At 45.9% G+C, this 25,507-nt stretch overlaps 2 protein-coding genes and 1 non-coding gene across 6 annotated transcripts in view; 2 read left to right on the plus strand and 1 right to left on the minus strand.

The window, feature by feature from the left end:
• The first annotated feature begins 664 nt into the window (after positions 1 to 664).
• Positions 665 to 12,471, plus strand: calcoco1a (calcium binding and coiled-coil domain 1a). Its single transcript, XM_076166585.1, has 15 exons — positions 665 to 849; positions 2,250 to 2,414; positions 2,520 to 2,622; positions 5,264 to 5,466; positions 5,666 to 5,878; positions 6,054 to 6,202; positions 6,283 to 6,352; positions 6,469 to 6,624; positions 7,054 to 7,308; positions 7,508 to 7,633; positions 7,805 to 7,900; positions 8,496 to 8,577; positions 8,710 to 8,957; positions 9,169 to 9,260; positions 10,513 to 12,471. The coding sequence occupies exons 2-15, from the start codon at positions 2,283 to 2,285 to the stop codon at positions 10,538 to 10,540; spliced, it is 1,953 nt and encodes a 650-aa protein (XP_076022700.1). The 5' UTR covers positions 665 to 849; positions 2,250 to 2,282; the 3' UTR covers positions 10,541 to 12,471.
• Positions 12,472 to 15,365: 2,894 nt separating this feature from the next.
• trnah-gug (transfer RNA histidin (anticodon GUG)) lies at positions 15,366 to 15,437 on the plus strand. Its single transcript has one exon. It is a non-coding gene; the product is annotated as a tRNA-His (tRNA).
• A 1,286-nt stretch (positions 15,438 to 16,723) lies between these two features.
• rarga (retinoic acid receptor gamma a) overlaps positions 16,724 to 25,507 on the minus strand; it is a 45,904-nt gene continuing 37,120 nt past the window's right edge. For all 4 annotated transcript variants that reach the window (XM_076166458.1, XM_076166457.1, XM_076166460.1 and 1 more), the window contains 7 exons: positions 23,152 to 23,300; positions 22,288 to 22,429; positions 21,133 to 21,296; positions 20,375 to 20,551; positions 19,893 to 20,097; positions 19,482 to 19,640; positions 16,724 to 19,317 (listed from right to left, as the gene is read on the minus strand). In XM_076166458.1, coding sequence (XP_076022573.1) covers positions 18,953 to 19,317; positions 19,482 to 19,640; positions 19,893 to 20,097; positions 20,375 to 20,551; positions 21,133 to 21,296; positions 22,288 to 22,429; positions 23,152 to 23,300 — 1,361 coding nt within the window. In that variant the 3' untranslated portion in view covers positions 16,724 to 18,952. The remainder of the gene's footprint in view (positions 19,318 to 19,481; positions 19,641 to 19,892; positions 20,098 to 20,374; positions 20,552 to 21,132; positions 21,297 to 22,287; positions 22,430 to 23,151; positions 23,301 to 25,507) is intronic.

A 25,507-nucleotide genomic window follows, 5' to 3' on the forward strand; every position in this document is an offset into this window, starting at 1 on the left:
CCTGAATGCAAAGCAGTCGGATTTCTAGATGGTATACTGCCATCTGCTGGCACGAGATGCAGTCTCATCTTGACCACCAGACTTTATCACTTTACATTGTTTGAATTACAACTGATAAAAAAGACAAACTGCTACAAATGCTTCACTAAACATTAACAGGTGTGATGTTGCTGTTAAGTGGAACACCTGTTTATTGTTATGCTAATATGCTACATTTGGCACGCCTAGCATACATACCTTCCAAATGCGTGGAAAATGATGCTTAACTACGTTAACAATACAAACCCCGACTAATAGCGGCGCTGCTCGTCGGTGTGTCGGGGAAAAGAAGATGAAAACGTGACGACAAACAACGTGAGGAGTTAAATTGGTGAAAACGTGTAGGTCATCCGTTTCACCGCGCCGTGAGCTAGTCGTTGTTTTCCTCGTCGCATGTGCAAAAGGCTGCTCTGCCATTGGTTTATCCTCACTGACGCTACTTCCTGCTTAGCAAACCGGTGAGAAAAACAAATGTGACCGATGAGAAGCGTCACAGTTACGCTCATAGCGACGTGCTACGTTACCCTCTGTGCGTGGGATTTGTAGTTTAATGCGTACAATCACAAGCGCTGTTATACCGAGGTGATGACTACATTTCCCAGGATTCAACGGGAGCGAAGCGAAGCCGTCATGCTTGTGTTTTGCTTTGGGTTTTGTTATTGTTTCGGGCTCGAGGAGCAGCTGAGTCCGTGGAGGAAATCGCGGCTGAGTTTTATGCGCACGTTTTGTGAAATTGTCACGGATCGTGCCTCTTACATCTGATACAGGCGGTTTGTTCAGATAGTTGGCAGAGAAGTGAAGCCGAAAAAGGTAAGAGATGTCGGAGACGGCTGCGAGATAATGTGCGCACATATCTGTTGTAGTTAACAAAGCATCTCATTGTCTCGTGTAAAACTCGCGACACTTAAATTAATTGATGGGTATGAATTATTCTACGCACAAAGTTAAAGCAGACAGCGGGTTTGATGACACTTGATATTCTAACATTGATCGACGCATGGCACAGTCCTCTGAACATGTGCTACTGTTGGGCCTCAAGCCTCACGCTGTGAACGTAACACAGTCTGAAGTGCTGGTGTATTTTTTCATTATGCGTCCCTGATGTACAGTTTCCGATGGGATACATACATTGGTCAGCAATACATAAACTAAACTAGTGCGTCCACTTGGAAATGGAAAAGTTTTACAAGGATGCCTTTAAAATACACAAGCCAAACAACCAATCTGTAAATCTCCACATATACAGGATTATGGTCTATTATAATGTACAGATAGTCACTATTTTATTCCCCCCATACAGTACAAGTGTTGCTTTATGGACTATTATGACATTATATGAGTCTCCCACGAGGCTTTTGCCCCTGTTTGGACACTTCTGTTTGCATCAGTAAATTAAATCAATCAGATGCAGAACCTGTACTGTAAGTCTATACCTGAACATAACAGTGAATGCATCATGTGTCATTATTATCAACTAGCTATTTGTTGATTGAGATGAACTAGATTGTCATTTCTGAAGTGAAAATTATTGAAGATTGAACATTTTCAGGTTCCAGGAAGTCAATGGTGATGATTTGCAGCTTTTTACCACAATATACTGTACTGAAAATTCAATTTGACAAAGAAATAGTATGAACAGCGAGATAGAAATGTAGGAAAAAAACATCACATTCAGCTATGAGCAACTTAAAATGAATAGTCAGTTAATTGAATAAGCCAAAAATGACAGGTTGCTAGTTGGAACCATAATTGTTTTCTATAAACTACAGAGCATCTAAACAGTAATGTGCCAACAGGAAGTCCTTGAACAGCACGTGAAGTGTTCGCAATAGCACAGCCGGTGCAATTTGAGCCCCATAGACACTGAAGGCCTAAAGCACTTTTGTCCCTACGCGTGACAGTATACGGTAACAACCAACTTTGATGACTGAAATAGCCCTAGTGACAAACATGAACAGTAATGTGTCAAGTTGGCTATAGGTCGCACAGTCACTGTGTTAGCTCTGGTGTCCTGTTGTCAAGTGTCACTATGGCAGATCATCTTACGCTGAATAAATATTCACACTGCTGGCTTTCTGCTGCTTGTTCTCCAGCCGTCACCTCTCACCCATTTTCCAAGCGTCTCATCTCATCTTACATGCAGTGTCTACTTCAAATACGTAAATTCTCTCCAAAAACAATTCGATAAACGAGTGTGTTGTTTCCTCTAGGTGCACAATAGCCTCCTATTGTTTTGTGTTGCCATGGAAAAAGCTTGGCGGGTGGAGTTCAGAAACGTGGGCTGCAGTTATTTCCCTCAGAGCAGAGTGGACTGCCACTACAGTCTGAGCTCACAACACAACTGGGTCAGCAGTGACTGGATTGGGCTGTTTAAGGTATTGTTTACCTGCACGTCGTCATAAAATCAAGGAGATGAACTGCATGTATCCAAGCGCTGCATAACAACATTTGCATATGTGTTTGTGTGTTATCTTCCTCAGGTGGGATGGTCATCACTCAAAGACTACCACACGTTTGTTTGGGCACTGGCCCCGGCTGACTATCAAGAGGGCACAGATGTCAACTGCTGTGTGCACTTCCAGGGTACTCATGCTCTTGTTTTGTAATTGGATTTTATTTCCCATAGTTAGCTGAAATCTATACCGGTACACTGCTTAGGCATGGCCATAAACCCTTCGGAGGAAGATTGATGTTTGTGTAAATTGAATTGCCCTGTCGTATAAAAGGTTTGCGGTAGGAGCATTGAGCGACGGAAAATTTGTCAGTTATTTGTATCACAGTATTCCCACAAAAGAAGCAGAGAAAATATCCTGCAAAAGATAAAAATAAAGTCCCTCTCACTTTAAGACAGTATTTGAATCAGTCTCCCAGTGCTTCAAATCGATTCCTTTCGTAAGCACAGGGTTGAGTAATGAGGATGAGGGAGACAATGGCTCAGAGCCTGGTCTGTCTACTGCTACTTACCGGAGAATACAGTGCTGGGTGATTTGTGTCCTCTGTCCCGTCTTGTCAGTGGCAGCTGATAAGCCCAAGCCGGGGTGGGGGTTGTAGGGTGCACATGTCCAGCAGGTGTGGCATTGACCTCTGGCAGAGTGATTTATCACCAGCTTAAACATACTGTCAGTGTCCTCCTTCCCTGAAAAGAAAGCAGAGGAAACAAACTACTGATGGTTCCTTATCAGCAACGATGCAGTGATTTAAAAAAAGGTTCCTTAGCGCGCTGTGACCCAAACTGCTCTCGTGGGACACAATACAGCTCATAAACTGTGCTGTATGTCATCCTCCCTGTCTGTGTTCTGTCTTCCTGTGTACTTTTCATGTGTGGTGAAACACAAATTCAAAGTAAATCACCCAGAACATGAGGCTAACCTGTGACCCGCGCGAGATAAGGGTAATATTTGATTAGTTTATGGCTTAACTTCACAGTCTGGCTTCAGTCAGGGAACATTTGCTGCACTTCAGAGCGACAACAGGGCGCAAACTAATCAGAATCACTCCCTGCTTGTTCTGGTAAAGCTGCAAATTAAAGAATCCAAATCCAAACTGACGCAGCAGAACCGCATAAACCACCGCCAACCATCACTCTGTTGGATACAGAGTGTGATGTGGGATAAAAATACACAACAGACCTACAGAATTTCCTACAAAAGCTACATATCAACCACATCATGACACAAAGTGAACCAGGATTGAGTGTGTTGAGATGTCAGTCAGATAAGTCAGGTACGGTGGATGTTGGTAGCACAATTGATCGCAGGTCATTTCCATTGTAGTCGTGATAACATGCAGCTCCCTTACCAAAGACTTAATATGCAAATAATCTTTTGCATGATACACAGATGCTCTGAATCTGCTGAAACAAACCATAGGAATCACCAGACCCTGCAATAACCTACTTAATTTTTAAGATCTAAACTGGAACACATTGCATCTGCCTGGGCTAAGCTAAATTTGGTTGACCCTGATGCCTTCATTTGCATCTTTTCTGAATGCCAAAGCCCGATACTGCAGCATCATTTATACAACTGAGACTATGTAGGAAACCTGATGTGTGGTTGCAATAGGCCAAAGGCCATAGAAGGCACCAGCATCCATTTTAACCAGCTAGTAATTTAGTTCAACAACACTCATGTGACCTGTGGTGACAAAACTAGCTCGACTAACTCACAGTACAGATTTCGAAGTGAAACCTCATTGGAAAAATCCTCTCTGCAATCAAGTCCTAGTTACCGTTCAGCCAATGCGACAGATATTGCTCCATATGCTAACTACCAATGCTAAATAACCCACTGTACCGTGCTTTCTAGCTAACTACTTACCAAGCAATTCAACTAAAACTGACATTTAGCCTAAACAAAAATTACTAACGCCACATAGCACAAAATAGATAACTTCTTCTTACCCAAACTTAACTTTACAGAACAGAAAAGGCTAAATATGTACTGTATATCATGAGTGCTAGCATCTAGCCTACCCAACCAACTTAGTTAACAAGTTATGACGCTAACATGGATGAGAAAACATGATTTACACAATGAGACAAACCAATAAAACAAGGCGCTTTTCAATAATACCTGCAAATCTTAATCTTAGACTAAGATAACATTGTGTTAGTTAACTTTGATCCAAACGCTCACCTTTCTGTAGCGCCACAGGAAGGTGTTCGGCCTCAATGCAGCATCCGCCATTTTGTTTACAGCAATCAGAAGCTGTGCATTTTTATACCTGGCTTACCTGGGAAAGGACAATGCTGATTGGACAACAACTGCTGCATAGCCCCCCTCCGCTGGGCGGAGCTTAGTTTGAATCGCTGCAGTGCACCATTTGTCCATATTTTGTGTGGTAGTGTTCTACTGTGAAAACAATTTTAAGGATGTTTAAGGTAATGCTGTTTATTTTACAACTTTCATTATTTTGCTAGGATTATGTAAGAATTTAAGGTGGATAGTTCTTCTAAATGTATGGGTATTTAGATGATATAGAGTTAGACAGCTTGAAAAGAGTTCAACACTTTCAATAAATATGTTGAAGAAAAACACTTTCTTGAAATACTACAAATGTATAACTTTTATATGAATTTCCCCAAAATATTCTAATTTAATTCTCATTTAAGTTAGTTAGGTCGCATTTTTTTTTTTTTTTTTTTCCAAAGTGGTGCTTATATACACTCTTCATTAAAGCCATTCTAACAGGATCCTCGTCTTCTTCCTCACTGTCTCCTCAGCCTCCTACCTACCCAAGCCCGGCTCACAAGAATATGAGTTTGTATATATCGACGGTAAGGGCGAGGTTTGCTCCCAAAGCTCCAGATTCACATTCTGTGCCCCGAAGCCACTTGAGGACTTGGTGACCCTTGAGGAGGCGCCTCATGGAGAGGAAGGAGGCACAGACATGCTGCTGGTCGTACCCCGGGCCGAACTGCTCCAGGTGGGCATAACAAAAAAAAGATTGACTAGATCAGGTAGCAAGGGACAGTGTTTGTGACTCTTTTCAGTTTCAGAAGATTAATGAGTGCTCGTGAAACACATGCTGGGAAATAAACATTTGTTTACAGCTTGTACAAAATATGAGCGCAGGATGAAGATGATTCCCCATCCTGTGCTTACTTCTTACTGGCTCTTGTCAGAGTCGACTGGAGGAATGCCTGCGAGAGCGCGCCGAGCTGCTGCAGGTGCAGGAGGCTGCAAACAGGCAGAGGGAGAGAGAGAAGGAAGCGCACAAGTGGGCGAAGGAGGCCTGGGAAAGACGACGCAGAGAGCTGGAGAATGATATCAACAGGCTGGAGGAGGAGCTGGAGCAGAGACAGGGAAAGGTCAAGGAGTTGGAGCTGAAGCAAAAGGTGAAACAACAGCAGAAAAATCATTTCAATAGTTCTATGCTCGTATAAGTTCGGCCTCATTCCATACATTTTAAATTATTCAGCAAAACCTGTTGCTCTACGAAAATGATTCCGAGGTGATGTCATGGCAACTGTAGACATGTGTTGTGAATTGAAATCTGCTGTGGTCCGTCAGGAGGAGCAGGCTTTGGTGGAGGCTCTCGCACAGGACAGCAGCGCATTGCTGGAGGCAAGAGAGTCGAGCGAACTGCGAATCACCGAGCTGGAAGAGGACATCAAAACCTTGACTCAGAGGGCGGTGGACCGAGAGATCGAGCTGGAGAGGTGCAACTTTCTTTCTCCTCCTTGTTTACTTCTCTCATCAATCACATTATTACTTCCAATAACCAAGGCTGTGTGTGTAGGATGAAGGAGAAGGCGAAGAGGGCAGCAGCTCAGAGGAAGGACGAGGAGAGCGAAAGAAAGAGCCTGCAGGTAACTTCACATCCACACACAGTTTATCATTAATACATCTAGATCTCAGGTTGTTGTAATTTTCCTCTCCATCTCTTACTTTTCCCATCATTGTCACTTATTGTTCTGTCTCTTAGACAAAGCTGGAGCAGACTGAAGGTGAGCTCCGAAGTCTGTCCAAGGAGTTTCAGGGCCTGAGGACGTCTCTGGCCCAGAGGGACACCAGTGTCATCCAGCTCCAAAACACCATCACCACCCTCACACAGAAACTCACCACAGCCCACAGGAAAGAGGTCAGACATTCTTTAGGAAATTAAAGGGGACGGGATAGAAAGAAGGGGTGAAGACAGAGCGCTAACATGCATTTATGTGGCGAAAAGCTGCACAACAAATCTTAGATGTTATCCTTCTTAGATGATGGCTTTATAACTTAAATACCTAGAAGTCATGTGCTTTCAACAAATCTCGCTCTCATGTTTACCACTTCTGCCATTCTGGGAATGTTTTACATACCAAAGAAACTATTTTTTATTTCTATATTTACATTCATTTTGTGATTGAGGCTTTTAACATTTGAGTTTATACTGTGTATATAATAACCACAACTTTATCTGTAAGTTATGACTTTGGAAAAGTGTTTGTTTTTTAATGTTGTTGCTGCAGAGTTACAGTTTGCTACAGTTATGTAGCTCTTACACCATCTTTTGCTTGTTTCTGCTCAGGCGGAGAGTGAGGCAGCACTGAGGGAGATGCGGAGCCTGCGGGAGCGCCTGAGCACGAGCGAGCGTGCGGGAGAGAGCCTGAAGGGCGATCTGAGCACCATGGTGACCCACAGGGATCATGGGCAGGCTGAAGTGCATCAGGCTCGTCTGCAGGCGGCACAACTCACCCTGCAGCTTGCTGATGCTAGTCTGGCCCTGAGAGAGGGGAGGGCCAAGTGGAGCCAGGAAAGGCAGAGTCTGCACCGCTCTGCTGAGGTACAGACTGAGTGAAGTTGTGTATCTATACTATGTAAACTCTAGGTTTTATTGTAAAGATGAAATCATTTCTGCACCGATAATATCAGCAGGTTATTACTCCAATGCCTTCAAGATGAAAAGTTTGCGTGCCTCTCATTTTTAGGTATGGTCTATGTATTTATATGTGTGTGTGTGTGTGTGTGTGTGTGTCTGTCAGAAGGAGCGTGAGCGTCTGGATAAACTCAACACAGAGCTGCAGCAGATGGAGGAGAGGATGCAGGAGGAGACGATGGAGCGAGTGAAGGTGGAGGTGGAGCTGGGGAGAGAAAAGGATTGTAACCGGGTGAGAGAGGCAGGAAAGAGTGCAGGCAGTTGCTAAAATGCTTATTTGAGTTTACTACACCACCTGTGTTTGCAGTGAGTTTCACTCAGTTTACTGCAGAGCTGTGATTGAGAAACCAAAGGCTCTGTTTGATGCTTCTGACATGTTGTTTGTGCGGCATCTGGCCTGCAGGTTCAGTTGAGTGAAACCCGCAGGGAGTTGCAGGAGCTGAAGGCCAGTCTGAGAGTCGCCCAGAAAGAGAAGGAGCAGCTGCTGATGGAGAAACAGGTCAGAAACACTGAGCCACACCACAGATTATACAGTGATTCAGCCAATAAATGGATTCAAACTGAGCTCTATTACTGCGAGTAACAGACCTGGATTATAGGATTGTACATCACTTATTCAGGCATGTAAACATCTGAGGAGAATTAGAGTGGTGGCATCCTATTGATTCAGTTCATACACACAGCTTAATCACATTTTGCATGGGTACAGACAAATAATGGTGAGTATTGAATGGAGGTAAACGTGGTCAGTCAGAACGCTTACAAGCACATTTAAACTTTGATGATACTGTGACTAAGGCAGTGAATCAGTTTTTACCAACGTTGCGTTAATGCAATCAAAATCATCCCAAATCAGAGCACACTTACTACTGATTACAGACCTAGATGATGTAGTATCCTAGTATGGACGCGTAATGGAGTTACGGAGTGGAAGTCAGTGCACAGGTTTGACGTCATGCAGTGATAGTCGTATTCCTATAATATAAAAAGTTCTAGTTACCTTTCTGTTTTCCATTTGATCCCATCTTCTTGACATTAAATCAGGAGTGGGGGCTGGCGAGGCTGCGATATGACAGCTGTGTTTCCCTCTGCAGGAGTTGATGGAGTACGTCTGTCAGCTGGAGCAGAGGACGGGAGCCAGTGCCAAGTGGAGCGCAGTGCCGAGCGGCTCCACAGGTGAGTAGAGCTGCTCCTTCATCTTTGCACGGTGACCCAGGCCGTCACTCTGCTGCAGCAGCATTCTGTGGGTGTCCTGTCCTCTGAGGAGAACTCACCACTTCCTGTTTTTCTATGTTTTGGGATTGGCAGGACGTCCCGACAGCCCGTTGTCGGACTCTGAGGACGAGAACCCCGAAGCGTTGCAGCCGCTCCGCCCTGCGAGGCCTCTGGGACACTACGGCCTGTGCGAGCAGGGCCAGCTGGACTCCCTGCTCCCCTCCACGCTTCCCCCCTCGCCCCGGGAGCTGGAGAGGGAGGCGGTGGTTATCAGCCAGCCGGCCCCTCTCTCCTCGCCACGGCAGGCCAGCGCAGACACTCTGGCCCACAGCTCAGACTCGGTGAGACATGTTAACGTGAGCCGGCCGCTCTCATTATCGTGAGAGCGATAGTGAAAATGAGCCATGTCCTCACGCCGTAGCTGTGCACTTAAACACGGGCAGTGGCTCGTTTGATGCAGACATTATCAGCTCAGAGCAATTAGGCTGCTGGGTATTAAACTGTAATAGCTGCCTGATACAAACGTGTGTGTGTGTGTGTATCTGTTCTTAGGAGGAAGATTCAGATCCACTTCAGTGTGGAAGGCACAGCTATGAGGAGGAAACAGCGCTTTTACTGCCCGAGCACATGGATACTGTTTTCAGGTAACACACACACACACACACACACACACACACACACACACACAGGAGAGGTAAAAGGGGGAATAGTAGTCAAACTAACACATTACCTTCATCAAGAGGGTTATATTTTTCCGTTTATCTATTATGACCATTTTTGGGCCATAAAAAAAAGAATCCTGGGGTCAAAGTTGAGTGGGCGTGGCTTATTCTCCATAAAATCAATGAATCAGTCTGCTGGAACACAAATGGACCTGATGGTGGCGCTATAACAACAACAACAACAACAGCAGTTAAAGTTTGTCAATAATAACTCAAGTAGAGAGCTGTTGGGCCTTGGTGGAAGTTTGCTCTGTAGTTTGATGGGAAAGTTTCTTATTTTGAGGAATGAAAGTCATATTATTCCTGTGCTAACAAGTATAAGATGTATTTTAATGCAGCTGATGTTCCATATGCTGCTGGTGTTTCACCCTTTACAGTGTGAAATAATGTGAAGGGATGCATTGATACGGCCCTCACTTAAACTATATTGAATGAGTGCATGACCAATTACTGCAAATTGAGCCCATCTGAAGATTTAATGTGCAAAAATAAAGATTTGCAATAGTGACTGCATATTAAACTTAAGCATCACATCATGTTTTATGAGCTAATCACGTTCTGTATGTGCAGATTTGCGAAGTAACAAAGCAATTAGACGAACACAGGGGAGTAGTGAAGTACGGCATTACTCCCCTGAAATCCACCGCCATAGAAGTACAAAGTATCTCCATATGGGAAATACTCGTAGTAAAACAGGCGTACTTGAGTAAATATTCCCCCCCCCCTCGCCCTCACCCTCTTGTACAGTAGATTCACGGGCGATGAATCCGCCGCTCTGGTGTGCACACAGACACATGCGGGCGGTTATTTACGGTGACAGGGCGAGTATGGCTGGAAGATGGAAGTTTTGAATATCGGGGGGTCGTAAAAAAAAGGAAGTTGAGCCTGGGCGTAGGAGTGTGAGACAGAGGCTGGGCGTGGGAGGGGCGCGGTGGGAGGACAAGGGGACAGATAAGTTGACAGCGAGCTGTAGCAATGATTTACCTGGGGGGTGCACTGCAGTCACGGGCCAATTTTCAGCATCATTAAAGCTCTCACTCTCCCACTCACCCGCTCCTTCATTCTAAACTCTTTCAAGCGCACTGTGTGTGTGTGTGTGTGTGTGTGTGTGTGTGTGTGTCTCTAGAGCTTGGTCACACACCTACACTCCTGCTCTGTTCTCTTCTTCTTGCAGCGATCTGGCCGACACGTCTCTATGGTAACCCGGCTGGATGTTCTGACCGTGGAAGAGGAGGATGAAGAGGAGGAGTCTTTGGTGTTTGTCGGCGGCTCCGCGTTTCCTTCTCAGCCAAACTAAGCACATAAACAACAGCTCGGCCCCCGACACAAAAACGTTCATATGCAATCCAGGCGACAACGGCCGCAGTCATCGGTTCTATATCGGTTATTAGGAATGACATAATGCTGGCGGTGACGGGTCAACACTGCATTTATGACAGACATAAGACTGTAGCGCACCTTTACACCGGCCGCTGGCATTTCCCCGAGTTTGCAGAGTGATTCCTGTTGAATCATGGCGATGTCGAGAGCTTTACGACGGATGTTATGTCGCTTTTATGACATTTGTGATTAGGAGTCATGACAGGCGCTGTAATTATGATGTTTTGTGCGCGCCCGTCTCTGCTGGAAAATCATGGCAAAACTCTCTTTTCCACATTAAATTCTCTGTAGCAGCTTGGAAGCGCTATTCATGAGAGCATAAAGTCACGCCGTGGCATCGCGCTATAGAATTACAACGCAGTAACGCCTGTGCACAGGACGTCGTATTTCCTCCGCTTCTGCTCCAAAAAACTAAGATTTGATATGCACTTTCTCTCCCTCTCTCTCTGCCTCTCTCTCTCCAGTGCATGAGGGGGAGGCGATCGTTTGTTATGCAGATGCAGGTTGTCAGCGGTGACGGGGAGATGAATGTGACGGTGCGGAGACGCAGCCTGGAACGTATAGATTGTGTTTTTAACTCCAGCGACGACGAAGCGCTATTTTACGCAAAAACCTCACCCTCATCACTACAAATCTAACACCTATAAGCTTTTGACTATTGATCAGCCGCCCGCGTTTATTTGTCGGAATCCTTTTTTTTTCTTCTTTTTGTAGAATGATTGGTATTTTACTGGACGATCTCCTTTACTACAGTTTGTATCCTTCCACATGAATCTTTCTCTGCGTTTGTGCGGCTCTACGTTTGTGCCTAAAATAAATGAAATAAGAGTCTTTATATACGCCGACACCCCGGACGTGGCGTCTGCCCCCCCCCCCCCCCCCTCAGCCTGTGGCGATATACTGCCTAATAAAGATCGCTGCCTGCCTTTCAATCAATACCCGTATGCATTTTTCATGATTTTCTATTTATAATTAACTTGAGTTATGCTGCAACCAGACTATATACAGGTTTTAGTTTGAGCAAACGTGTGACAAAATTGAAATGCGAAAAAAAAAAAAAAAAGGTAAAAAACGGTCTAAGCTTGGCGTAGAGACTTTTTGCTCGACACTTTGATGCTTGATTTGTATCCACCGCACTCGCGCCCTATTTTTTACTACAGAAAGAGTTTTTAGGTGAAAAGCTGAAATATGGATACTCGTATCCCTCGCGTCGCCTTTATCTTAATCGTTATCACCGCGTGTTGTGTTTATTCGATCTGCCTTTATTTCTCTGCTTTCAAGTAATCACTTTACATAAATCGAGTTGTGTTGTTTTTGCACAATATCGGTGCTAAAGAACGGGAGGGGGGGAAGAATTGCGCAATCCCTTCTTCATCTTATTCCTTTCTTTTTTTGTCTTACATCCATGGTGTTCCTCTGTGGCGGAGGCCCAGGAATGATTTGAGGATCGCTCACACACACACACACACATACTCACACACTACATGTATCCTCCATAGTCCTTGTTTGTGGTTCTAATCAGGTTTTATGTGTGTGGAAGTTTGTCGTTCTGCTGAGAGCTCCGGCGCTCCTTTGTCACGACACTTTTTCACGTTTGCAATAAAGCCTTCCCGGGCGGTTATGGTTTGTTTTGAAGTTTGCTTTGTGAAGGTTATCCCACATGTACCGCCACGGGTTTTCCTTCTTATTAGTCCTGCAGTTAGGGTTTGGGCGGGGCCTTCTGTGTAATAAAAGACGGGTTATGTATCCATCATTGGGTCTAATGTGTCTTTTTCTGGCCAAAGATCATCGCAATATTTGGATCGTCACATGACATTTCACTGGTAATTAACTATGCCATTTCTTTTCACACAGCCTATAGAGCTTATTCCCTTTTGGCTCATCGGTGGCTGTTTCACATCCATCCCCTCATTCCCCTGGATTTTCCTCTCCTCACCTTTGACTCTCCTGCAGCCTCCCCCTCAGGGCATCCTCATCATCTTCATCCTTGCCCCCTCCCCCCCCCCCCTCTTCTTTTAAGCCTCTCTCCCTCCATCTCAAGTCTGGGGTGACGATAGCTAATTATAAAATCAATGATGCCGGGCTGCCTAGTTTACAGCCCCCTCTAAAACCTTAACTGGGAAATCACTGTGGGATTGATGACTCCCTCACTCTTTATCTCTTTTAATTAGAAATGTAAAAGATATGAAGACCCAGAGGCCAGAACACATCTCCGAGTTTTTATGACCCCGACGCCTGCTTTTCCATCTCCTAGCCCAAATCACCCCTTTCCTCTCTACCTGGCCCTTGTTTATTTCCTCTGCCGCCACCTTCATCTCCCTCCCTGCTGGCACGCCCCTCCGCCCTCACTCTCCTCACTGATACCTTTACCCGCCGTTTCTTCATCACTTTCTCCATTACCCTTTCTTTAAGATCGCGCCTGCCTCTCCGCTGGTGTTAAATTTACGGTCTTTGCACCTCAAAACGTTCCTCACCTTCCCCTCACCTTCCCCATCTTCTCTCACTCTCTGCATATATGTAACAAGTGATGAACACGTCCTTTTGTCTGTTCTGACCCAAGCAGGAGACGCGCCTATAAAAGATGGAGTATCTCACATTACGACCCTGCTCCCCAACTTCATACATGCAGCATATGACATACACACCTTCCTGTCTTCTTCAATGGCTTTAGGTGCACACACAGACACACCCTCCAGGTTTTATCACATCACACCCAGGTCATACACTGTGCCATTCCCCCCCACCCCCCCTCCGGCTTTATCACACCCCAAGCCTGGGCTTTTCCTCCTCCCGAGTGCTGCCAGGAGCTTTTGGGTTCACTGAGCTTTATTCCCTCCATCGCTCCACGTGTACGAGCTGGCCCATTATCCTCTGCTGTGCGCCGGCTATAAGGTGGGTGTGCGTTTTGCTCGTGTTGGCAGAATGTGCAGCCGTGTGTGTCTCTCCGTGCTTAAATATTCACACCAGAGTCTTTGGTATGCCGCGCTCGTCGCCCTACTTTTATAGATTCTTTACTATTTTTTTGTCAATAATTGATGTCCCGTGGCTACCGGGATGTAACACTGAAGAGCTTAACCCCTTGTGAATTCATGGAACAAGGCCTTTGCCATATTTTCACCCTTTTGTTTTATATTTCTAGTGAATAATCACCCACAGCGAGTGATTAATTAATAGGGTATCGGTGATGTGGAAGGAGTACGCAGAAATCCTGCGCGGCTCCTTTAAATTCCCCCAAGCCAACCAAAAACCCTCCCGTGGGTTCCCATGGCAACTCGTTACAAGGGCTCAATATATGAGGCCGTTTGATTGTTCCTTGTAAAATAGTGTATAATGTATGGACCTTATTTTAATTCCAGTCCAGCATTATTGATCTGTCTTTAATGATGGTTAATTAAAGCAATCATATAATTGATAGAATCTCATCTGTGTTTATCGCCCTCCTCTGATTCTCCATCTATTAATAAAATCAAGGTGAGGCATTAGCATCCCACACACTGAGCCTTGATGAGTTCACTGTCACACATCTACTGCGGGCGTCTTTACTGGGCGCTTATCATTCTACTGAGGGGAATCATTTAAAGGGACATTCTGTGACAAATTTATTGCCGCTTTGATCTTTGGCGACTTTTAAAGGAACAATCTGCATCTTAACTTTTAAGACTCTCGTAAAGTTTCCGTTTACTGTTCCTTTTTTTTATAATTTCAGGAGCATTTTATACAAATACATTGGTGAGAAATTAAAGGATCGTGTCAAGTATTTTGGTCACGTGTTTCTCACTTTAACCACAATAGAAAAGGCGGTATTGGGACTTAGCCAGCTACAAATAGCTAAACTGCTAACTCAACTACTTTTTCCTAGTAGCTCCCAATTAATTTTCAGTAGCATTGACATTGTTTTCTACAGGTGAAATGCAGTAAAACTTGTCCAGGTTAGCTTTTTTTCCCCCGCAAGATTGTCTTTTTTAAACTTATATTCTGTATTTTGTATTTACTGTACATAGTCTTTGGTCTTTTGTTGTCACTCCATATTGTGCCTCTCTGTCGCTGCTGTGAGACCTAAATTTCCCTCCTGGGGATCAATAAAATTTTATGCTATCTTATCTCACCTCATCTTATATTTTTCAATTTGTGTTGTAACATCTGGAGACTGAATATTGAACCGAAATTGATTTTCAAAAGCTTTAAATAAAAAAAACAAAAAACATTCCACGCCTCATTTTTACTGCTTTGTTGCTTTGAGAGTAAAACAGCAGAAATATTTCTTACTTTCCCGCGAGGTAGCTTCACTGTAGTCAGCTACTTATAGTGGGAGCTTGTAGTGTAGCTAACAACTAACTACTTTCTTAGCTTGGCAGCAGTTTAGCTACTTTAAAGGGTTAGCTTATAGTCAGAAAAGCTTCCATTTCAAAGTAGTTTCCCAATAAAGGCTGTATCCCTTTGGTGTCTGTAGTACTCTCTCTCTTACAAACACACAAACACACACACACACACACACACACACACACACACAAACACACGTGTACATGTTTGTTCTCTTTCTATTTGATCTTCTGAAACTCGAAACGTCACGCTGCCCCCGGCTCAGATCAGACGGGCGGTGGTTTGTATCCCGCCTGTGCACGCTGCAACTCCAACTCCCAGTAGCGCGCCGTGATCGTATAGTGGTTAGTACTCTGCGTTGTGGCCGCAGCAACCCCGGTTCGAATCCGGGTCACGGCAGGGAATGAAATCCCTGACACGGCAAGGGAGGCATTGTTTTTGAGCCGCACGGTGACGCGATGGTTCTGGGTTCGTGTTCCGCCCATATCCTGTCTGTGTTATTATGTAATAGGCGTATTACTTTGCCGTTTCCCACCAAACTTGAGCTCTGGATTTGAGCTGCAGTTCTGTGTCTGACTAAAGTAAGGAGGGTGAAACGTGTTTGAGAGCCAACAGGTCTGAGACAAAGTTCTTACCTGCGCCTCCACATCTGCAGGGTGATCACATCTCGGGATTAGACCTTTATCTGATGTCCTTGAGCAGCAGGAGGTGGTGATTTATGGGGCTCTGCACCCACAGCCTCCCATGACCCAACAGGCCCTGTCCTTATCCTCCACTGCAGGGCGCATAGCACACGCACACACCAGCACACACACACTCACCCGTTGCTGCATGCAGCAGTAGACGCTGCCGTGGCGGTGTAAGAGCTCCCTCTACTGGTGACTTCCTGCTGCAGTTTATGCACATTGTGTTTATACCAGTAAAGTATAGTTAGACAGTTAGTTTGCTGGACGTTTGATTTAAAAACAAAAATCAGAAACGAAATGCTGCTGTAATACTCGGGTTTCCCTCCTGATCAATAAGAATGTATGTGATCTTATCTTATCCATTTCCTTGGGGATCAATAATCTTTTCTTATATTTTTCTGTTGTATTGTATGCTATTGTAAAAGAAATTATCAATATCCTGTAAGTACAAAATACACCTGTATGAACACTTGTAGCCAAACAGGATATAGTTTGTTGTTTGATTAAATATTTTTTCTAGATTATGTAAATACGTTTTCTCCATATTTGGTATTTAATGCATAGATTTTTTTTTATCTTTACTTTCTTTTTCAATTTGCATTGTTACACCACAGACTGAATGTTATGCTGAAACTGGACGCTGTAATGGAATGATACACACACCTGAAACAGAATCTTAAATTAAGAAAAACATCAATGTAAATTCCAAACATGCTCAGCTTTTTGAACATTTCAACTCTAAAATTCAGCTTCAAAAAAACAAACCTGGGCAAATCTCAGCGCAAACTAGTGTCATTAAGAGAGCATTTTCAAGTTTTATTTTGCTCTTTTACTGCCTTTAAAATTCTCCTTCTGTTAAATATTCAGCTTCAGATGTTACAATGCAAATTCGAAATATGTAATTAAAATAAAAGCCCACTGGCATGAATCTGTCTCCATGGTGATGTTTCTGACTGTACCTTCGATTTTCCATGACAAAGAAATGTAAAACATGTCCAATAATCTCACAAAAGTAGTTTATTGTGCCTCTTACTGTTTATATGGCTTTCTTTGTATGACAAGAGTTGACATAAACAGAGGGTTGACAACACGTTGGCCACCTTCAAAGAAAAAAAACAACAACCAAAAAATCCAAAACAAAAATAATCTCAATGTTCTGTCTGCGTTCGCCATCATCATCCTCATCGTGACGGTCCGGCAGAGAGAGAGAGAGAGAGAGAAAGAGAGAGAGAGAGAGAGTGAGAGAGAGAGAGAGAGAGAGTGTGTGTGACAGCACCAAAACAGACATTCACACAATGACAAAAACATGTTCCAAATCATTCACACACGCAAGCACGCACACACACACCCACACACACTGAGGAGACCTGCACATATTTTCAGTGACGCGTCCTCTATGCGTCCATATTGCTTCAAAAAGAGATGGCAAAAACCTTCCGGACATCAACACCGCTCCCCCCCCATCCCCCCCCCCCCCCAACCCCCCTGCTGATCTGCTGCCTACTGAGACGTTTTGGCAATAAAGAAGAAACGATACACGAGAAGTCTTCATCCCGAGACGACAGGATGGACACGAGAAGACAAGATGATATAATGGCTTTTGGGATGAGAAGGCAGTTTTTGTTTTGTATTTTTTTCAGACTTGTCACCTTCTATTTACACACAGAGGGGGCGGAGCTGAACAAAGTTGAGTCAAGAATACACACATAAATATTGCCTGTGTCTAGCGTGCGGTGAGCAGCTAGGGTTTGGTCCTTACTGAAAAGCCCTGAGTCTGATTCCAATATGTCCTCCATAAGGATTCCTGCTTTCCACTTGCATATGTCTTTGATCATTTTGTTGATGTGTGTGTGTGTGTGTGTGTGTGTGTGTGTGTGAGAGAGAGAGAGAGTGCGTGTGGGTGTGTTTTTGTCCATGCGGAAGATGTGATGCAGTGTTTGCCTGGCGACATCATCAGGGAGTGCTGTAAGTTTGATTGTATTCTATATTATCCGGGTTGATAGTTTGGCTGGATATCCTGTAGGAGGAGGCGGCTCTGGCTCTCAGCGGACAGGATGCGCCTCGTATGAATACAGGAAGTGCTACATATGTGGCCAAGTGTAAATCTCTGTCCAGGCACTTGATGCCAGGTGAGCACATCTGTTCCCAGCTGAGAGTGGCGCGCCTCTGTGTGTGTGTGTGTGTGTGTGTGTGTGTGTGTGTGTGTGTGAGTGTTGTTGGATGTTAGTGCGTGATACTGGAGTCCCTGCCAGTAGTCCTACCCAAAGCTCCAAAGATGAATTTGTTCCTAACTTTGGCACAAAGATACTTTTTCCGTGTTGACAGCATATTGGTTGCAACAAGAGTAAAACAACAGAATAATGCCAATTCCCTGATAAAAAACAAACTGATTGAGTCACTGTAACATAACGTGAGACCTCTGCGCTGATTATCATTGACATCCACGATGAGCCAAAGTGCCCAAAAAGCCCCCAGCTAAGCAAACGTAGCTGTGAAAGGAAGACCCAGCCAGTCCTGATTACCCTTCTTTCCCCCGACAGGAAAGCTTTTCAAAACGACAACAAAAAGAACTAAAGGATTCATATATAAAAACCAGAATAAACAAATAAAGACAAAAAATATAATGGTATATAGATATGTATGGACTTATTCATAAATTGAAAAAAAAAAAAAAAGAGAAAATATTCAAAAGCGATAACAGCAAAAACAAAGATTAGCATACTCCATTTGGTTTTTGCCCTGTACTCTGTGTTTTTCATGTGCTTTGCTTGTTGTACTCCGCTGGAATCAACTGCTCAGTTCTGGCGTCTGATTTTGGCCGTTCCTCTATATTTTTTAGATACAAACAACAATAATGAGAAGGGAAAAAAAACTAAGAAACAAAAAGGAGACGCGGCTTGTCTCAAAGAGTTCTTTTTTTACCGCCGCATGTTTCCCCCTCTGGGCCGTGCCGGGAGTCCGACGTGTGTGTGTGTGTGTGACCGTCGTCTCGTCTCCGTTCTGCTTTTCTGTCTCTGCAGTTTGCTCGTCGTGGACCGTGCGGCCTGAGTTAGATGTGTCTGTACACGTAAGGCTCTGCTGCGTCCACAGGTGAGGACGTCAGGTGTGCAGTGAGGACAGAGGGAGAGGAGGAGGAGAAAGAGGGGCAGCGTTTATATGTGTGGTGTTGTATGCTCAGGTGTGTGTGTGTGTGTGTATGTGTATCAGTGTGTGTATGAAATGCTCCGCTCACTGCGCCCTCCCAACGAGGCCTTTCCTCGCCCCGTCTACGGCATCCAAAACCCCCCACGCCTCCCCGTCACTGTCCGAGGCCCTGTCTCGCTCCTCATCCCCCCCGTCGTCCTCGTCGTCCTCGTCGTCCTCCTCCGGCGACGGCTCGCTCCCGTTCTCCGTGGCCCAGCTGTCGTCCTCGTCCTGCACTTCTTGCTTCACCTGGGCCGGCGGGGGCGGAGGCGGCGGGGGAGGGGGAGGCGGCGGGCTCTCGTTACTCTCCGTTTGGTCTTCGAAGGCCTCTGGGTTCTCCAGCATCTCCCTGATCAGAGGAGGCATCGGACCCGGGATCTCCATCTTTAGAGTGATGGCTCTCTCTGCGCCTGAACACACGCACACACACACACACACACACACACACACACACACACACCAGAGTTTCAGTATCGGAAACAATCACTCTTCTGTTTGTATGGACACATAGAGGCTTGGGTGTGTCGGGAACAGGAACATTGACTTTAACAGCAGCCACACTCTTCATACTGACCCTTTGTGCTGATGCCCCTGAGGTCAGTGATCTTCATCAGCATGCGAGGGAACATGTGAGGTTTGTTGGGGCGGCGGCGGCGGGCGTAGATCTTCAGGGCCTCCAGCAGAGGTTCCTGGAGTTTATCCACTTTCTGGGGCTCCTCTAGATCCATGCGATCTGGAGAGAAACCACAAAACCGCAAGTTTTAGACACAAGGAGAAAACTGAAGTTTCAAATAAATCTTTCAAAAATGTGCACAAAAGTTTGCGAGCTCCTTCTTGTTTCATCAAATCAAATGCACTAAGACGCATTTCCTGAATAAATAATTGTAAACACTTGGACACAGCTGATGGTCTAAGTTTCTTTTCGTGTTATTCTAAATATTGAATGGCAACATGGTGACAGTGCCTCAGTGAGAGGGCGCAGTACCTCCGCAAATGAGGCAGATGGCGCTGAGGAGGCCAGTCTCCGTGTCGTCCATCTCCAAGGGAAGGAGCTGGCCGGCGAAGGCAAACACCAGGTCTGTAAGCGGTCCGAAGCCGGCGTTGTGCATCTGGGTCCGGTTCAGAGTCAGACCGTCTGAGAAGGTCATAGTGTCCTGCTCTGGGGTGTAGCGTGTGCAGATCCTCAGCATCTGTGAAGGCAAGAGAGCGTGGAAGGTTACAAACAGAGAGAGGAAAGTGTACAGTAGGTAAATGTATAGAAAATATCTCTACAGCATCAAATATCTGAAATTTGTTACCAAAATACTGCAGGGATTAAAAGTTTTGCAACAATACTTTATGCGCTACCACATCTCGCCACCAGATGCCAGTGTTGCCTCATCTGAGAAACGCATCTCTCTACATCGCATCATCTCTAAGCACTGAGGTCCCCAGTCACAGGAGGGCTGGGAGCGAGTGGTTTCGTACCAGTATGTCCAGGCAGGCGGACTTGAGCAGGGTGATCTGGTCGGCGATGGTGAGGGTGGTGAAGCCCGGCAGCCGCTTGGCAAACTCCACAATCTTGATGATGCATTTGGTGGAGAGCTCGCTGAACTTGTCCCACAGGCCCAGATCGAGCTGGACGCGGTGATCTGAGCTGGAGTTCTATACCCACACACACAGACACACACATGCAAAAAAAAAAAACCCACCCACTGATGAGTGTTTGTAACAGAAGCGGCGTGCAACCCTGTTTGCATGCCGGCGAAAGGCATTTACATTTTACATCAATCAGGGAGCAACCATTTACATTTTGAATCAATCATTCAGAGGCCACACAGATGGCTTAATGGGGAACTGAATTAGTTAAGCCATCACTAGGTTGGGAAAGCTACGGTGAATTTACGCCTTTGCATGCACTTTGGAAGCCCCGGGTGACAGCATGCCATGGATGGGGTTACTACACACACGGTATGAGTGTGTAGGGCGCAGTGTGGCAACGCACCATTGGTTCACATCATGCAATTGCGGATTGTTGCCACACGGATTGCGATCCAGATTTGGAGCTGTGATTACTTCTCACAGGGAAACGGAAGCTGTGCTAACAACGGTTTTTATCGTTTATAGATGATCGCCTCACCTGAGTTAAGGATATATTGTTCCGTGTGTGTGTGTGTGTGTGTGTGTGTGTGTGTGTGTGTGTGTGTGTGTGTGTTTGTGTGTGTGTGTTTGCATACGTGACTTACGGTAGTGTATTTGCCCAGCTGACCGAGCGAGGGGAAGGTTTCTTGGTGGGCTTTGCTGACTTTGTTGACCAGCTCCTCCAGCTCGCCGCTCAGCTCGTAGCTCTCAGGCAGCACCACCTCCTCCTTCACGTCCTTCTTCTTCTTGTTCCTGTCGTTACGCACCGCTGAAGTGAGGCAGAGAGAGAGAGTGAGAGAGAGAGAGAGAGAGAGAGAGAGAGAGAGAGAGAGAGAGAGAGAGAGAGTTGGTTCAGCACAGATTCACCTAACACAAAGACGAACTCCAGCCAGAGTGTCCTGGTTCCTGTCCTCTTATCAGTGACCCCACGCCGCTCATGTTCTGTGTCTCTCACCGCTGTCAAGGACGTCCACCCAGAGCTCTAAAGCCAGCATGTGTTGCTCTTAACGCGTTTCCTTTTGCACAGCACGGACGCCATTTATCTCTTTCTTATCACCCGCTCTCTTCCTCGCCCTCGTCCATCTCTCTACCCAGCTGACCGGCGCGCACATAAGCCAGGTCCTCCGCTCTCTCTCCCCCCCCTCTCCCTCCTCCTCCCATACTTTCCTTCCTCTCAGGATATCCAGTAATAGCAGAGGCACAATGTGATCCCGGTCTTCACACACATCCCACACAAACATTACACCCACATACATGTCCCACGGGCTCTAACGAGGGGCAAAGACATGGCCGCTTGCACGCAGCAGCCCACACCGGGGCACAGGGGGGTGGGGGGTTGGAGGGGGTGGACTTGAGGATGGGGCGAAGGAGGGTCTGGGATCGCAGCACCGTCTGTGTCTCAGTCTGGTTTCCTGCTCGTGTGTCATGATGAATGAAAGTGTGTGTTTGCGTTGGCTGGAGGGGTGAGGCTCCGTGTGAAACAGGAAGTCAGAATCATTTCAGAAAGCCATCTTGTGATTGGTACGAAGCCAAATCGCCGCCCTGGCAGCTACTTTCTATCTCAGCGCGGGTGGCTTTCGCTTCTCACATTTCGCGCGACGCAACTCCAGATCGGCAGGCAAACACAGAAACGAATCAGAGCTGAGCCGAGCGCTTAATGATCCCACGCCAGAATCTGCTGGCTCCATTTTTATAGGCGACACCCAGAATGTGTAAGCGTGTCTGTGTTTGCGTGTCTGCGCGTTGTGTTGACCGCTCACCTTCCTTGGACATGCCGACCTCGAAGCACTTCTGCAGCCTGCAGTACTGACAGCGATTGCGTGTGACCTTGTTGATTTGACAGTTCTTGTCTCGGTGGCAAGTGTACACCATGTTCTTCTGGATACTGCGCCGGAAGAAACCCTGCAGCGACAGGAAGTGACAGAAGAAGAGGTGATCAAAAGGGCCAGAGCAAAGAGAGAGAGACAGAGAGAGAGAGGGGAGAGAGAGAAAGGGAGAGAGAGAGAGAGTCTTTCACTTTCTCATCCCCACTTATTGATCAGCTGAGGATTGAAGAGACGTTTGAAATCTGCTTTTCATTGATTGGTGATTTTCAGCCAGGATCACTTTCTTATTGGCAATCGATGTGTGATTGACCTTCCCCCTGCTTGGTCATAATAAAGCTACCCAGCATGTCAGAGAGTACAATCACCTAACTTATTGCACTCATACTCTAGCACTAGTTATGCTCTTAGCTGTTGGTTTTGAAAGGAAATGCACTTACGATTTCTTGTGACCTGAAGTTCTTTTTCCTACCTGTGTTGAACGCAATGTAATGTAATGTAATGTAATGTAATAAGTACATTCACTCAAATATACTATACGTATAATTGTACATAATATAAGTACTTCAGTAGAATTGTTTGTAATGTAGCCGTTATTAATCAGTTTGTTGTTGTTTTGTTTTTGTTTTCTACCCAAGTTCAGTTCAGTAAGTTTTGTACTTTTTTAGTTAGTAGTTTCTGTATTTATTTACAAAAATCAACACATATATTTTTAGGTAATTTAAAAAAAGACAATATCCCAAATCTGACATCTGAACAAACTGTGTGACTGTGTGTGTGAAGTTATGCTCCTTGTCTCACCTTGCAGCCCTCACAGGAGCTGACCCCGTAGTGGTACCCCGAAGACTTGTCCTGGCACACGAAGCACGGCTTGTAGACGCGCGGCGGTGGAGGTGGAGACGGGGAGCTGGGCACCATCTCCTCTGAGCTGGTGCTCTGGGTCTCCACCGCTGTAGACAGAGAGAGAGAGGGCAGAGGACATGATGATGAGAACACAGAACCTGCACAGAAGCAGAACACAGAACCTCGCGCGACTGAGCTGTGGCCCGACGTGATGTGACAGCTTGACAGTTTTTGCCTTTGAATTTGTGCTGACGTTTGTTTTGATTTGTGTGAGGCGCTGAGTCATGGTCAGGTGAGGCTGGTGAACATGGAGCCTGAGGTGGACTCAGATCACACATTCTTCCACCAGGCTGGGACGGATGAGATAAGAGAGGGGGAACATGAACGCAGTGTGAGAGATTAGCTCCATGAAAGTAGTGAAGCTACTAACTTAACTACATTTTCAGTAGTTGAACAGTAGTAGCAGTTTTTTTCATTGAGCTTCTGTTGTTACTAGTATGGCTTCACAAAAACTAACTGAGAGGATCTGCTGCACTGTTGCCAAAATACCCCCCCCCCCACACACACACACACACACAGACACACACAAACACACAGAACTGTTGAACACAGCCCAGCTTGATCTAGTTTCAGCTTTTCCATCTTTCAACAAAGCACATGACATCTTCACCAAATTGCTGAAGAGTAATTACAATAACATGTTTTGGCAAAGTCGTGCAGTCAAACTACTTAAATTCATGAGAATGTTGTAGTGTGTAAAAGCCTCCTGTGGGGCCAGCACTGAGGCGAGATGACGGCAGACGAAAACAGCAGTGTGACTGGCTGACAGGTCGTCTGATAAGGTTGGTAATAGAGTCAATCAGGCTCTTCCTCATTCCACAGAATAACAAGAGCTCGTGATGGCTGCCAGACCACACCCACACACACAAACACACACGCTCGTACGCACAAGCATGTACACACTTAGAGTAAACTTAGTCATGCACACACATTGGCAATTGTGCAAACATCTCTTTCTTCATTTCTTGAACTGGAACTGTGATGTCAGCGCCACCCTAAGTCACACACTCGCTACGCTACATCACACTTCATTAGATTCCTCACTGGAGCCCATAGGCGACCTTCCAGAGGGACGCAGAGCGGCGTATGGATTCCATACTTCCCCCGAGAGGCATAAGCTGCTTCACACACACACACACACACACAGTCACACACAGGTACAGACCCTCGTCACACATGCAAGCCTGCTCAAACTCAGACACACATGTTCAGCAGCCCCCCCCCCTCACCCCCCCTCATCCCCAGTCTTACCCTAACAGCACTTCTTTCAACTTTCACCCTTGGTCTACCCTCAAACTTCAGCCCCCCCCCCCCCCCGCAGCCCAACACCCCCTGACACACAAACCCTATTTTTCTCTTGTTTCCTGGCCCTAAATTCCTCAGTGCGGCCCTGCCAGGTTTTAATAGAGGCCCAGGCTCGTAAGGCGGCCTATAAAGGCGGTCCCATGGCTGGACTGGAGGCCCCAGCCCGGCTGGCCTACGCTTTATTGGGACTCGGTCACCTTGGGCAGCTATTCACACCACCAGCTGTAGCTCCCAGCCCGTAAAAAAAAAGCCAATCATAAAATAAAAAACAGGGAGGCTCTAAAATTCTAACTTTTACTGCCCGACCCCCCCCACCCACCCCCTCCCAGCACCTTCAATGGAAAGCACAGAGCCTAAACTTAACCTACAACCCCCACCCCCCTCTCTCACACCCACGACTGAGGCAAGAACCACCAGCTTGGCTTTTTACAAGAGGGGGGAGACTTCAAAAAGGAAGAAAAAGAGGGGCATAAAAAGAGGAATTTGATAAAAAACAGAGAAAGGGGCAGAGGGGGAAGGGGGGGGGCTGTGATGGGGGGGCAGAGTCCCTCCTAAGGGCAAGTCTTGTTCAAGACCAAGCTGACCACTGCTGCCACGGCTGGTCCAGCTGCCGTGACCGCCAGCTACTACCTCATTAATGACGCTAACAGAAATATGTCTGACATTTTTCATTTGTTGCCTGCTGCTCCAACATCTGTTTTTCATATGCGTTTTCATATTTGACGATTCACAATCCACATTCAAATTCCTTCTTTGAAAGCCTCACTTTGCTGGAGGCAAAGATGTTTTCCATTACATTTTTAAGAGCAATCGCAAAGCCAAATGTGCAAATCAATCCCAAAAAACCTGAAGTTTACGCCCCGACCAATGTTTCCACAGCGGCTCTCATATCGCCGGGGCCAGGATGTAAGAAAGCGTCGGGGTCAGCGGGAGAGCAGAAACCCTCTGA

Source organism: Genypterus blacodes, unplaced genomic scaffold, assembly GCF_046128005.1.
Source record: "Genypterus blacodes isolate CSIRO-AG114 ecotype Tasmania unplaced genomic scaffold, CSIRO-AGI_Gbla_v1 ptg000156l_1, whole genome shotgun sequence".
Taxonomy (NCBI): Eukaryota; Metazoa; Chordata; class Actinopteri; order Ophidiiformes; family Ophidiidae; genus Genypterus; species Genypterus blacodes.

Coding starts and splice junctions, on each gene's coding strand:
- calcoco1a (XM_076166585.1), top strand. CDS start 2,283: ATGGAAAAAGCTTGGCGGGTGGAGTTCAGAAACGTGGGCTGCAGTTAT. Junction 5,879..6,053: donor AGTTGGAGCTGAAGCAAAAG/GTGAAACAACAG, acceptor GTGGTCCGTCAG/GAGGAGCAGGCTTTGGTGGA. Junction 6,203..6,282: donor CGAGAGATCGAGCTGGAGAG/GTGCAACTTTCT, acceptor CTGTGTGTGTAG/GATGAAGGAGAAGGCGAAGA.